This window comes from Erinaceus europaeus, chromosome 2 (assembly GCF_950295315.1).
Source record: "Erinaceus europaeus chromosome 2, mEriEur2.1, whole genome shotgun sequence".
Taxonomy (NCBI): Eukaryota; Metazoa; Chordata; class Mammalia; order Eulipotyphla; family Erinaceidae; genus Erinaceus; species Erinaceus europaeus.
This window is the reverse complement of record NC_080163.1, coordinates 96,581,951-96,596,788: the sequence shown is the minus strand read 5'-3', so window position 1 is coordinate 96,596,788 and position 14,838 is coordinate 96,581,951. Positions and strand designations below refer to the sequence as shown.

Sequence of the window (14,838 nt, the reverse complement as noted above, 5' to 3'; positions counted from 1 at the left end):
TTACAGTCCCCTGAGATGCTCTTCTCTATACTGACCACTGTGACTCTGAAAGTTTCACCTCCCCTTTACTTTCATATTTTATTTCTCCTGTCTCACTCTCACACATATATGAGCACCCAACGTCTACTGAGAAGCACTATTCAGAAATTTACTCAGTGCTCATAAAGGATCCTGATCTGTGTATGTTCAAGTGTCTCACACGTGTACAATATGCTAACATTTTAAAGTAAAGATTATGCTAACAATACAGCATCAGTAATCCATTTTTAGTTTTCTAGCAGCAGTGACTTAAATTTGCATCCACAATAATGAAAGTTACTCAAATCCAAGAGGAGTAGAACTGGTTAATGAATAATTCAGATGAGAAAAGCTTTAGAGTTCATTCAATAACCACCGTCTATCAAAAAGTAAAAGCCTGGAAATCTTTCATTTTTAAATCAAACGACATGAAAGGTACTTGAAAGTTTAGGCCATAGATTCATCTGCTGAGCCCTCCTTTTGCTTATACTCAGGCATTCCAATTTACAGTTTAAGGGAAAAATGAAAGGAAGCAAACATTGAGTTAATCGTGAGACTTCTAGAGCAGTGTTATTATTTATTATTGTCCCACAACAAGATAGAAGGCTTGCTTCAGAATAAAAATCAACATAATAAGAAAGCATTATTATTAAAAGACTACCAGACCAGTTAAACCAGACATAGTACTTAATAGTTGATTTGCATCCTTGTGCAAGCTCATTTTCTCACTATGGGGTATTAACAAAAATTTCACAGACCAGTGCCAGTCTGAGGACCATGTCTGGAGCAACACTAATAAAGAAGAACCTATAATTTTATATGTTAGATCCTTAAGCAATCGCCTCCTTATTCTAGCCATTTTTTTTATACAAAACAAAGGTCCTTCATTTTCTTGAAATAAAGGCATAAAAATATCCTTCATTCTACCAATCTAACTAAATACCTAGCAAAAACAGTTGCTGAAATTTTAGAAAGAGGATGTGTGCTTACTCTTCTTGCCGTAAGTCATTGACGCTGCGATCCAGTGAGATCATATCACTTGCCACCATGTTAAATCCAAACTCTTTAATGCTGGCTTGAACTGCATTTTTGAATTCTGGTCCCAAAACCAAAGGCTTGGCTTTCTCTCCAGGGCCACCAACCACTCCTTGAGGCTCAGGTTCTTTGGGTTCAAAGTTACCGAGGATCCCTGGGCGGAGCACAGGATCATGGTAGGTGAACGTTTGAGGCTTAAATGTGAGGTATTGCCTCTGCATTATGTCTTTCTGGTTATCTCCTCCAGCATGACGCTCTTGTTCATTTTTGTCCTTGTTTTTTCTTCTAATAGACTCTAAGTCCACTTCTATTCCTTCAACATGAGGCCATGGTACCACAGGTTTGAATCTGTCCTCCCCAGGAGCTATTCCATGGCCTCCTCGGTTAGGCATGGGGTTATTGACATCTCTGTCTTCCTATACAAAAGGGAGGGGATATATAATGAGTACATGGAAGCAAACAGCAGTTTATGATACCAAATTGCATGTTTAAGAAAACGGCAGAGGCAACAATAAAATGGCTTAAACCATAAAACAAGCAGGCCATAAATACACTCAGGGCATCCCATTAGAAGATATATTTAAAGGTGGGAAAGGTGGACATACCAAGAATAGATTATTGCCTTGCCTTTTCCTTTCAAAATAATGAATGGGTGTATTTTTTTTTCTACTTATTCCATTATGAACTATCAAAGATCTCTTGATGGGGAGAAAAACCTAGGGTTTTGTGAATGCTTATCTTCCTGGTCTGATTTTTCCATTCTTTTATTTCTTTGAGAGGGACAGTAAGGAGACAGATTCCAAAGCACCATTCACTATCCACATAGCTCCTCTGGTATCCAGTGTTCATCATGGTGCTTCTGTGTGGTGCTGGGAATCGAACACAAGGTCTCACATAGCACAGCATATATGCTCTACTGAGTGTGCGACCTTGCAGCGCCTCAAACACTTCCTAATAAAACGTTTTGCTATGGGTTACAAAAGTGAAGTTTGGGGGCCAGATGGTAGCGCAGCGGGTTAAGTGCACATGGACCAACATAAGGATCCAGGTTCGAGCCCCTGGCTCCCCACTTGCAGGGGGGGGTCACTTCAGAAGCAGTGAAGCAGGTCTGCAGGTATCTTTCTCTCCCCCTCTGTCTTCCTGTCCTCTCTCAATTTCTCTCTGTCCTATCCAGCAATAACAACAACAATAACAACAACAACAATAATAAACAAGGGCAACAAAAGAGGAAAAATAACCCCCAGGAGCAGTGGATTCGTAGTGCAGGCACTGAACCCCAGCAATAACCCTGCAGGCAAAAAAAAAAGTGAAGTTCTACTACCTTTGACTAACAGAGATACTCATTAAGTCACAGTGGATTTTCCCAATTGCCTGATGTATTTTAAGTTTTCATCAGTCACACAACCATAGATGGCAATGGTATTAGATTTGATAATCCCTTTCTCACTAGGCTGGCTTCATGGCCCTAATAGCAGGAGAAGATGAGGAGATACACTTGATGTTCCAATTTGGTATTTCTTACTTAGTGAGAGTTTAGCTAGATCCAGAACTATATTTTAAAAATAAATAAATAAATAAATAAATAAATAAATAAATAAAAGCAGCTCTAGTTACTGTAACCAAAGCAGTTTGGGCTTCTAGATAACATCCAATAACCACTTTGCCCAATTCCAGAGATAGCCCAGGTTAAACCTAATTCTGCCTGAAGGAAATGTGGAAGAGGCTGTCTCCCTTTCCTGTTTGGGTCCTCTTCACCCATATCGTTGCTTATGTAGAAATTCTGGGGACTTTTCCAGTATAATAAATGAAGTTCTTGCTGAATCACTACTTTTCTTTGCACAAAGCAGCTTTTTTTGACATTAACATCACTTCAGTGCTTTCAAAAATACTGAAGTCTGTGACCCATCCCCTGACATTGTGATTTAATTGGTCTGGGCATTCAGAGGTTTAAAAGCTTCCCAGGTGATTTTAATATGCATCTAAGCTTGCAAACCTCCAAAGGGAGAGCTGCTAGCTATCATTAGACAAGGGGATTATAAGGCATGCACAGCTGGGGAAGTGGCAAGGCGAAGTTAAAACTGCAGAATAGGCAAGCTGGTCTCTTGCTTCACACTATAGTAAGAGCACCAGATTCCTTGATAGATTTAACAAAAATGTATCATCTGACCAGTGATTTTCTACAGTGGTAAGCCATCTTAAAAAATCAATGTCAAAACATTTATTTTAAAAAGCACAGAAGTGGGGGATAGTTGGTGGCACACCTGGTTGAGTGCACATGTTACAAAGTGCAGGTTTGAGCCCCTAGTCTCGACCTGCAGGGGGAGTTTTGCAAGCAGTGAATCAGAGCTACAAGTGTGTGTCTCTCTCTCCCTATCTCCCTCTACCCTCTCAATTTCTGGCTGTCTCTATCTAATAAATAAAGATAATGTTTTGTTTTGTTTTTTTTTAAAAAAAGCACAGAAGTAAGGTTCTAGGTATACTGATCATTTGTAGACAAAATTTCAATAGAAAGTTAATTCAAATGTGAGGTTCAGTTTATGCTGAAGTTTTAGTCAGGGCTATCTAAGGACTGATTTTAGAGTTTGTAACTTTTTAATTGAGCTGTTTAATCTAGTTAAAAATTTTGAGTCTGTTTAGGTGGCATAAGCATGTAGTACAAGAGTCAGAGGATTCAAAAGGTCATACAAAAAAAAAAAGCAGTTTTTCCTGCCTTCCCTTCTGGTAAGTTTATTTATTTTTATTAGTGATCTAATAATAGTTGACATGATTTTAGTATAAGAGGGGTACAATTCCACACAATTCCCACCATTAGAGTTCTGTATCCCATCCCCTCCACTGGAAGCTTCCCTGTCCCTTTGTGAGTAAGGACTAAAATTTTTATGGAATGTAGAAGGTGGAAGGTCTGGTTTCTGTAACTGCTTCTCTGTTGGACATGAACGCTGGCAGGTCAACCCATACCCCCAGCCTGTCTCTATTTTTCCCTAGTGGGATAAGGTTTTAGGGAGGTGAGATTCCAGGACACATTGGTGAGGTCATCTACCCAGGGAAGTCAGGATGGCATCACGGTAGTATCTGCAACTTGGTGGTTGAAATGCAGTAAGCTATAAAGCAGGGCAAATTGCTTAATAATCAAGAACCTAAAGGTAAGAATAGGGCAGATGGAACTAAGGGTATATTTAAGAGGCAGGCCCACGACTTTGTAATTTTTGCTTGAGCCCAATAACTGACATGCAGGGGAGCTAGAAGTACTGCCTGGGAAGATAGTGTCAGAGTTGACAATAGGACTAAAGATCTGGATTAGGGTAGAGACTAGCTCCTAAATATGAGGAAAGTATATAAATACCATTAGCTGTAGACCCCATCAAGATCTGACCTATGGCCCATATCTATTTATAATTCACATAGGATCCTGTGTAACCTCTGCATCCCTGTCAGTCTGAGCTCGGAACATTCTAGGCTACATTCATTTCAGGACCCGTCTTCCTCAAGTGGCAGCATAGACTGTCAAGGTCCTTTAGAGGCCCACATGAGGGCTTATGATGATTTCTGACGCAAGTGACCAGTGATGGTGGAGAGCGGGGTCTATTATAAGTCTAGACCCATCATATCCAAAGATTCCCTGACTAGAATCCCAGATGATGGGTTGGCCTAGTAGTAACCAAAAAGGAGGTTATCTAGGCCTAAGTAGAAAATATTTGATTAAGTACTTTATGGTATCTTTTTTAAAGGTCTTTCTACTTTCTTGCTGCACTCATTTTATTTTATTTTGTATTATTTTATGATAGAGACAAAAGGCAGAGAAGCAGCAAGTGAAAGAGATAATAGCACTGAATCTTCCTTCAGTGGGTGGAGGCCAGGTGTGAGTTACATACAAGGCAAGGCAAAAGCAAGACACTATCCAAGTGACCTATTTCACTGACCCGCTGCCTTCCCTTCTGTAAAGGCAATCAAAGCCATCACTTTTCTTGTGGATTTTCATAGATATGTAAATATATACATACATATATGTATATATATATATGTATGTATATATTTATAAGAGTTTTTTTCTTGAACAGGTGGCAAATTTTAATTGGCTCATTAATTAAGATAGTGGTTTTTGTTGTTGTTTTAAAGCCAGAGCACTACTCAACTCTGATTTACGGTGGTGCTAGGATAGAACCTGGACCTTTGATGCCTCAGGCATGAGATTCTTTTTGCATAACCATTATAAGAACCCGGTAACATGTTATTAATTCAAAGATGAATTCAAGAAACAAATATACAAGCATACATCAAATATTTGCAAGTAGATGCAAAGTAGATAAATTATTCAATATACAGAATGCTATCACCAATTGCATTTAGTTGTTTACTATTGCCATTTCAATAAGCAAGAACCTTTCATATCACTATCGGTTTTGTATCACTGACAGGATGGTAAAATAGCTCAAAAAGAATGAAAAGGTGAGATTGTCCAGAAAGTTGAGTCAAATAGCATGCCCAGTAGACTTCTGGGTTCACTGAAAAGTTTTCTCATACTTTTTCCTCTATGGTACAAAACTAAAACTTGAAATGCAGTATTTAGTCTGACTACTTAAATATGGACCTTCCTTGGGCATGTGTTATAAGGTAGATGAGACTTCCTGTCAGGCTTCTGACCATCACACAAAACAGTGACAGGGACTCAGCTGGAGCCTAAGCTTTGAGCCTTACTATATAAGAGCTAGAGAAAAATAGGAGTCCATTTTTTCCAGAAATTTTGTATTCCTGAAGAACCTAGGGTTCTAGTGGGGATAAACTCATCCTAAGAAGAGTTAGCCAATCATGATTCTAAAATAGACCAGTAAACCTGAGAGGGGGTTCTGATGATGGGAAAAAAATATTTTCTTTAGTCTCGCTCTCTTTTTTTCCCCTCAAAATTTTACTCAATTTTGGTAATGTTGCAAGGAAATTAGAACAGAGAAATCACTATAAAACTCTAAGAAAGTAAACTTAAATTGTTGATGTTAAACCAAGTAGAACAAAAAAAGGGAAAAAAAATTCTCCCCAGCTTCAGTATTTCTCAGCAAGCTCCAGTGAACTGGTAAATGGGGGAGTAAGAATGAGGTGGAAGAAATATTAGTAGACTGAAAAGGTCATCAGATTTCAACATTCATAAGTTGTGTAATACTCCACAGAAAAATACTACATAGCTGAAGAACGTGGAATATGCTAATTTATGAAAGCAATATACCTGATTCTCACATAGATACGATGAGCCCAGACCCCTAGTAGATCCCTTTCTCTACCATCATTGGTCACTTCCATCAGGAACGTGATCAAAAGCCCTCTTGTGGGCTTCTCTAGAACCTTGGCCTCACTATAAAGTAGCAACGGTAGGGACTGCAGGACTCTTTGAAAGGACACTGGGTCATCCTTACCATGTCACTCAGGAAGACTGGCCATGAAATAAATGCAGCCTAGAATGTTTCCAGCTGTGACCATAGACTGTGAGCTCAGACTGATAGGGACTCATAGCTTACACAGGCTCCTGTGCTAAATATAAATATATATATGGGCCCTGGGAAAGACTGACATATTAAACTGTTAATTGTATTCATAGATTTTCTTTAAGTTTGGGAGCTACTTTCTGCTCTAATCCAGCTTTCTAGCCCTATTCTAAATTCTGACACCATCTTCCCAGACAATATTTTCAGGTCACCTCCATGTTAGCTATCAAACTCATACAAAAATTACTAAAGTCATGACCCCCTAGAAACGTACCTAAACCAGACTTCCTAGTTTCTTTCTACCCTAATACCCATATCCTCATCTTCTCTAGCCCTACTTTCTGGTTCCTGTTTATTGAACATTTTGTCCTGCTTTATATCTTACTACCTTTCAGACGCCAAGTTCTAGATGCTACTATGATTCCATCCTGACTTCTTGGGCAGACAACCTCACCAATGTGTCCTAGAACCTCACCTCTCTAGAGCCCTAACCCACTAAAGAAAGACAGAAACAGAATGGGGTTACGAATCAACCTGCCAATTTCCATGTCCAGTGGAGAAGCAATTACAGAAGGTAATTGACCTCCCACCTTCTGTACCCTATAAAGAATTATATTCTATACTCCCAGAGGGGGGAGAATTGTTAGGGGAAGATGGACAGAGGGCTCTGAACTCCAATTCCATCAGAGAGAGAAGAGGAAAAAAGTGAAGGATATTAGGAAGTAGTAATAGGTGTAGGTGTACTCAATTCCTCTGAGAAGGAAAACTGCATGCTCTTCATTTCTTCAAATGACTGAGAACCAGCAGATGCCTTTATGACTCATTGGTATGTTAATAAGCACAGCTGACTTACTATACAGTAAAGATCAGTGAATCATTGGTGACTCAAAATGGAAGAGAGAATTGGTAAGTAATCTTTGAACATAACATGTTCATCAAGGTGGAAGTATATTGTAAAAACAGAATCAATTACCACCAGATAGTAATGTGAGGTTATTAAAAAAAAAAAAATCAACCCAGGGGCTGGGAGATAGTTCACAGATTTTGCCATGTTTAAGGAACAGGGTTTGAGCGACCCCTACCCCCACCCCAGCATCACATAGGAGCACCATTCAAGGCATAAAGGAAGGCTCCATGCATGACAGGCCAGCATTGTAATTACTCTTTCTGAAAGTAAAAGGGGAGGAGCACAGGGTAGAGAGATGTCTGCAGGGAGCAGTGGGAACACAGATATGAGACCCTGGAGAAAAATAAATAAGTACATACATACATATATAAACATCAAGTCAGATTATTTACTTGTCCCTTACAATTACAAAGCTCTCCCCTCCCATCTACTCATTCTACTTATGTGTGATATATTTTCCAAGATGGTCTTGCCTTGATACAAATGGTATGACTACAAAGAGATTTAGAAAAAATGGTTAACAGAACAAATACAAGTAATATGGTTTTGTTGGGGCTTGAAACTGCAAGCGGAACCCTCCCTGAAAAACAAGCTCTGGAAGATGAACACGTGCAGACACATGACAACTTGAGAAATTATACTTTAGTTTCAGAAAGTGCCCACTGCTAATGACGTGCATATCATCTGGCTGCCATTCTGTGTGAGCCATAAAACTTAAAAACATAACAGGTCAAATTTAACTCTGTGACTCAAAAACCCTCTTAGTACACACACACACACACACACACACACACACACACACACACACACACACACACACACAACACACACACACACACACACACACACACACCAGACCCTTTGTCTAGCTGTACTTACTCACCTAGAAGGAGCAGGAAGAACAGAACAACAACAACAAAAAATAAATAAGCAGAATTATGGCCAGGGAAGTGACTGGGAGGATAGAACACATACCCTGTAGGCACAAGACAACGGGATGGATTCCAGCACCATGTCTAAGCAGTACTCTAGTCTCTCAAAGAATAATGAAATAAAATAAAATAAAGTAAATGCTAACAAAAAAGAGAACAGGAGGAAGATGGCAAAAATAAACAGCCCCAAAATTCAGAGGAAACATGTGCTTATACACTTTCACCAACAAGTGGCAGAATGTGGGTGGGAGTGTGGGTGTTTCCAGCCTCAGAACTGATTTTTCTCTGGTTGGCTACTGCTGGATTCTACCTGAATATATGCCTGCTGATTCCAGTCCTGTTCCATTTCAAAAGAGGAAGTCAGTAGTCCTGTTAAGCATGGGAGGAGAAGCTAGAGTCAGGTAATTTGTGCCTATTCAGGACTTACAGTGGAAAAACCCAAGATTAAAGAGACTTTAGCAGTCCTGGAATATTTAGGATGCCATCCCTTAGATCCCTATTCCATGCATACTGAAGACCAGTGAACTAGGGGCAGGGAGACACTCAGTAGATGGTGTATTTTGCCATGTGTGAAACTTTGGTTCGAGTCTCATACTGCAAATAGGAACATGGAGAAGTGTGACTTCTCTCCCTAGCTTAAAAAAAAAATCAGTGAACTAGGAAGATATTTAAGGCCCATGACAGTACCCCAACTAGGGCAGAACTGAAAATAGAATAGTACAGCTTATTATACTATAACAACAAAAAAAAATACTTGCTGAAAGATAATAGTTGTATAGGAAGAATTTCTAATTCTTATTCTTTTTTTTTTCTTCTTCTTCTTGTTTGTTTCCTAAGTATCAACCCAGGATAAAAATCAAAGGTCAACAACTCTCTACTATATATTGAATTTTGGCAGGATAACTACAAGTCAGAGGCTGAGTACTATGTGGTAAACCAGTCTGACCTAGGTTTATTATAACACTGAGGCTCTCGACAGCAGAGAACTACCGACTGCTAATAGGCAATGATTACTTCTTTTATTTTCCATCAAAACTTGTAATCCAGTATGACAACCACAGCTAAAAATAGGTAAATTTGTGCTGCAGTTTTAGCTAACTGCTGCAAATATTTTACCAGGTCCATAAAGAAGCATTTTGAGTCACTAAATGTCACTCTTTTTTTTAACCAAACACACAAAACATTAAATATAGTCTGTAATACAAGCCTGTACTGTTTTATCATGAATAGTTCTCGAATTAAACTTGGCTAGGTCACATTTTTAACATTTAAGTTATCTTAGTAAAATGAAGATTTTTCATTATGAAAGAGACCCCAATAGATTTTATAGTTGTGAAACTAGAAAGTTAATTATTACAGATTTAGATTTTCATGCATGTTGTCTGGTATTTTTAAAAATTTACTTTACTTATTTATTTCATATGAGATGTACAGAGTTTCACAAGAGAAAGAAGTCAGAGCACCACTCTGGTACCATATGGCAGTGAGGGTCAAATCAAGAGCCTTGGGTATACAAGTATTGTGCTCTAACACTGGAGCTATTTCGTCCTTTTCTTTCCTCCCTCCCTCCTTTCCTTCCTTCCTTCCTTTCTTTTTTTCTTGGTGGATTATTTTTAAAATCTTTGTTAACAAAATAGAGAACTAGATAGAGCATTACTATAGTACACGATGCTGGGGATCAAACCCAGGACCTCGGGACTGCAAGTCCTTTATGCCACCTGCTGCATCATTCAAATGGCATTCTAGCCAGAAGTATACATCTGGAGTGACATTAATAGTTTTCTGAAACTCTCTTGTTTTCTGTAGAATAATAATTGAAAACCTCTAGGTTATGTAAATATGGCAAGTTTTTACTCCTTGGGTGTTCTCTCTCTCTCTCTGAAATTAAACATTTTTGAATGACTTCATTGAGAAAATATTAACCTATAAGACTGATCTTGTCTTAGGGATACAGTTCCACAGCTCTACAAGACAGAAGATAGGTGTTAGTATATCTCACACTCCACCAAACATCATCTTACTCTACTATATGGTACTGGATCCTCAACCCCACCATGATCCCAGTCCACACTCCCCCTTTTCCTGAGCTCCCAGATGTGCTGCAGTAAACCACAGTTCATTAAAGTTTCACCCTATGTGTTCCTTTACTATGTTCTCAGATCCTTCCAAGGAGTGAAATCATTCGGTATTCATGTTTCTGCTTATTTCACTTAACATGAATACCTTTAGCTCCAACGATTTTATAGCAGAAAGAGATCATCATTTTTTATGAGTAGTATTCTACTGTGTGTATATTCCACAACTTCCATCATCACTCATATTTTGCTGGATATTTGGGATGCTTCAACTTTTTTACTATGATCTCTTTCCTCCCAGTTTTAATCCAGTGTCTTCACCATAATTAGGATGAGATAAAATTATGATTTATCTGATTTAATGAGAAAACTAAAAAGTGAAAATACTGTTATTCATTATAAAAGTATCAACTATTCCTGAAAAGTCAATTATTTGAGTTATTGAAGAACCCCACTGAAGGACATTTAATCTACATTTTCTCATGGCTGCAATGAGTTTTTAATTTGTTGTGGTCTGCTTCCTCTAGAGGCTGTGGGATTCTTTTTAAGTAGAAGGCAAAAACATGCACTATCATCCCAGCTGTTTCAAAATAGCTCAAGATTTTTCCTGACAGGTAAAAGATGAAATACAGATGCAGAATGAAAAAGCTTTGATTTTAAGTAAAAGCCACCTAGGAAAACAACATGGATCAAAGTTCCCCCCCCCCCCAAGGTTATTTCAGTCTAAGTTTTACAAAAACGTTGTAGGGCTCTGGAGACAGCTTACTCAGAACATGTACCCTACTATGCATGAACGCCTGGGTCTAAGTTCCAGTACCAGATGGGAGCATTATATATGGCACAGGGGGACCTTTATGGATTGTGAAGTGGTGCTATGGTGTTTCCCCCTCTCCCTAAATGAAAAATGAAAAAATTAATGGGCCCACTCTCACAGTCATCGACATCTAATTTTTTACAAGGGTGCTCTAAACATCACATGGAGAAAGTAGGGTTTTTTCAACAATGGTGCTGGGAAATTTGGGTTGAAATATCCTGAAGAATGAAACCGAACCATTGCATATGACTATGTACAAAAGTCAACCTGAATGGGTCAAAGACACAGACACTAGGTCGAAAACTGTCAAATACATATAAGAAAACATTAGGGGAGCAGGTGGTGGCATACCTGGTTAAGTGCTCACATTACCATGCACAAGGACCCGGGTTCAAGCCCCAGTTCCACTACCTGCAGGGGGGAAAGCTTCATAAGTAAGTGGTGAAGCATGGCTGCAGGTGCTATCTGTCTCTCTCCCTCTTTATCTCTCCCCTTTCAACTTCTCTCCGTCTCTATCCATAATAAATAAAAATGTTTAAAAAATTATATAAAAAAGAAAACATTGGCAGAATACTCCATGATATTTCCTTTGCAAATACCTTTGAAGTATCAAGCCCAACAGCAAGGAAAACAAAACAAAAATAAATCAATGGGTCTATGTTAAAATTGAAAAGCTTCTGCACAGCCAAAATAACTATCACAAAACAAAAGGATACCTTACTAAATTAGAGTTCTTTCCATGCTATATACTGGGTAAAGGGCTTATAATCAAATATGTGAAGAGCTCATAAACCTTAGTAACAAGAACCCAAACAACTCCATTACAAATGGGGAGAGGGCATGGGTAGAATTTTTACTAAGGAAGATATCCAGATGGCCAACAGACATATGAAACTGTGCTCAAAATCACTGATTGTCACAGAAATGCAAATAAAGACAACAGTGAGATGCCACTTTACACATGTGAGAAGACCATAGTTTAGAAAGGACAATAAGGGTGTTGGCAAGGATGTGGGAAAAGAGGAACACTTCTACACTTTTGGTGGGGATGTAAATAGATTCCATACCTTTGGAAAACAGAGATGGATCTACTCTGTGACCTGGCAGTTCTTCTCCCAGGAAACTATCCAAAAAACACTATCCAAAGAGATCTATGTATATGTTAGTAGCGGTTTGTAATAGCTAAACCTAGAAGCAACCCAGATGTCCAACATCAGGTAAGTGGCTAAGAAAGTTGTGATATATAAACACTGGAGTACTACTATTATAAGAAATGATGGAATATTTTCCTTTTCCGTATCTTAGATGAAACATGAAGGCATCATGTTAAGTGAGGTGAGCCAGAAAGAGAAAGAAAATAGATGATCCCACTTAAGAAACAAAGTAATAAAAGGGAAACAAATGGTGACATTTGAACTAGTTGGAATATACTGCAGTAAGGACTCTGAACTGGGAGGAGATGGGGTGGGGTGTCAGGTATCTAGTGTATGATGGTGAAGAGGGATTTAAAGTTGATGGTGTGAGTAGTATACAGACACCTGGGGAGATAGGAATGTTAACAACTGTCCTATAAGCCATTATTTCTCTAATAAAATTTAAAAAAGGAAAAAAAATTAAAGGGTCCAGGAGGCAGTTAAACAGTCTCATTATGTGCTGTAGGCCCTTCGGTCATGCTGGATACTACATTAAAAATATAAATAATACAGGCTGAGTAGGCAGCATAATGGTTATGAAAAAAGACTCATGCCTCTGATGAACTCTGATGAACTCTGAGGTCCCAGGTTCATCCTTTACAACAGCATACACCAGAGCTGAGCGGTGTTTCGGTCTCTCTCATTAAAATAGTAATAATAATAAAAATAGCATATACATATGTAAATAAATATATGTATGCACACGTTGTGACTGCAACATCAATCAGTTTCAATGTTGTGTCAGAATAACAATTATGCCATAATAGCATCTCAAGTTATAAATTAACTAGTGTCCTGTTTCCATGGCTACCTCTATTTCAAGTAGATATTCCAGTACATTTTGATATTTGACTTTACTCCTATTACTGGACAATATATGGGGAGTACGCTTGCATTTTTCTGGTAAGGCACAACTATATTTATAAGTTAGGAAAGTTACTCTTCAACTGACAAAGAAGTATCATTTTTATGTCACCAGAACCCAAACTTAAAGACAAGTATGAATTTCTTTATATAATATATATTTATTGACAATGTTCTGAAGCAAGGTTATACTAAAAAGAAAAATTCCTGTAACACAAAATCATTTACAATTCTGATTATTCCACTGATTGGTGATGATGGTTTACAAGCAGTTTTGACAGTGATATTTATAAGCATGGTTAATAAAAATCCATTGTTTCTTCAGACAGATATAGTACAATTCACAACAAAAATTAGTTCATCCAAACAAAAGTAAAGGATTGAGTTAAACTAGGACATTTAATTATTTAAAAGCATACGAACATATTGAAGGTTTTAAATGTGTCAGGGTAAATTCCCAATTCCTTGTAAAAAAATGCCCATTTTCAACATATAAATTAAAAATTACAATGAAAAAAAGGGAGATTTAACACAAAATTCTTATCACTATTAACACTAGAATGTTTAATGTTCTACTTTAGAAATGTGAAATTACCATCAAGTAACCAGGAAATCAAGCCAACAGTTCGAAACTCAGAAAATGAATGATTGAGTGAATTTTGAGGATGGTAAGACTGTATTAAGTGTTCTTGTGCCCCATACACAGAGCAAACAATAGGTACTTACTGAGTGTTTCCTCAGAGATGGGATACATTGAGATGCCTTACTACAGGCCATCTGCTCCTACCTTGCTACAACTTAAGTTGACTTTGGATTGATTTTCCAATGTTACTGTTTGGTCTGGTTTAAGCCAGTATTCCTGGAATCCAAATGAGATAATTAAAAATCTAAAATTTCAATTTTTTTTTTTTAGTTTATTTTCCAGATTTGGATAAATTACGTCTGTGAGTGAAAAGCGAACTTCATGGAAAATGAGTACTTTATTTAAACATGAGAAAGCACATCTGTTGGTGTTAAGTGTAGGCCAATCTATTATTATAAAGAATAATGATTTCTGGCTAAATTTGATCCATGTGAAAGAGAATCGAAATTTTAAATCAAGCCTGAAAAATATCAGGTAATACTCAAAGGAGAATAAATTAAATGAAAGAATGGACAATTAAAGAACCAAAATACACATTAATGTCTATTTTACCCTTCCTTCCCCTCTTCCTCCTCTCTTTCCTTCTTCCTTTCCTCCTTCTTTCCTTCCTTTCTCTCTCTCCCCCTCTCCCTTTCTTTTTTTCTTTTTTATCAGACAGAGCACTATTCAGCTCTCCCTCATGGTGGTACTGGAATTGATCCTCCTGGGACTTTGGAGGCATGAGAATCATAACAACTATGCTATCTATCCCCACCCATCTATTCTTTTACAAAAAAACAAAACAAAAAAAACCTTTTATCCCTAACACTCTAAGAAATATTTTAGTTATTCATTTTAATGAGAGAGAGATAGCAAAATATAATACAGAGAGAAACATACAGTGAAT

At 37.8% G+C, this 14,838-nt stretch overlaps 1 protein-coding gene across 3 annotated transcripts in view; it reads right to left on the bottom strand.

Annotated features, from left to right (window-relative positions):
• The window catches only part of GALNT7 (polypeptide N-acetylgalactosaminyltransferase 7), a 178,081-nt gene that overhangs the window by 98,116 nt on the left and 65,127 nt on the right, over window positions 1-14,838 (bottom strand). For all 3 annotated transcript variants that reach the window (XM_016188106.2, XM_007523010.2, XM_060184402.1), the window contains exon 2: window positions 1,009-1,469. In XM_016188106.2, the coding sequence (XP_016043592.1) occupies window positions 1,009-1,469 (461 nt within the window). The remainder of the gene's footprint in view (window positions 1-1,008; window positions 1,470-14,838) is intronic.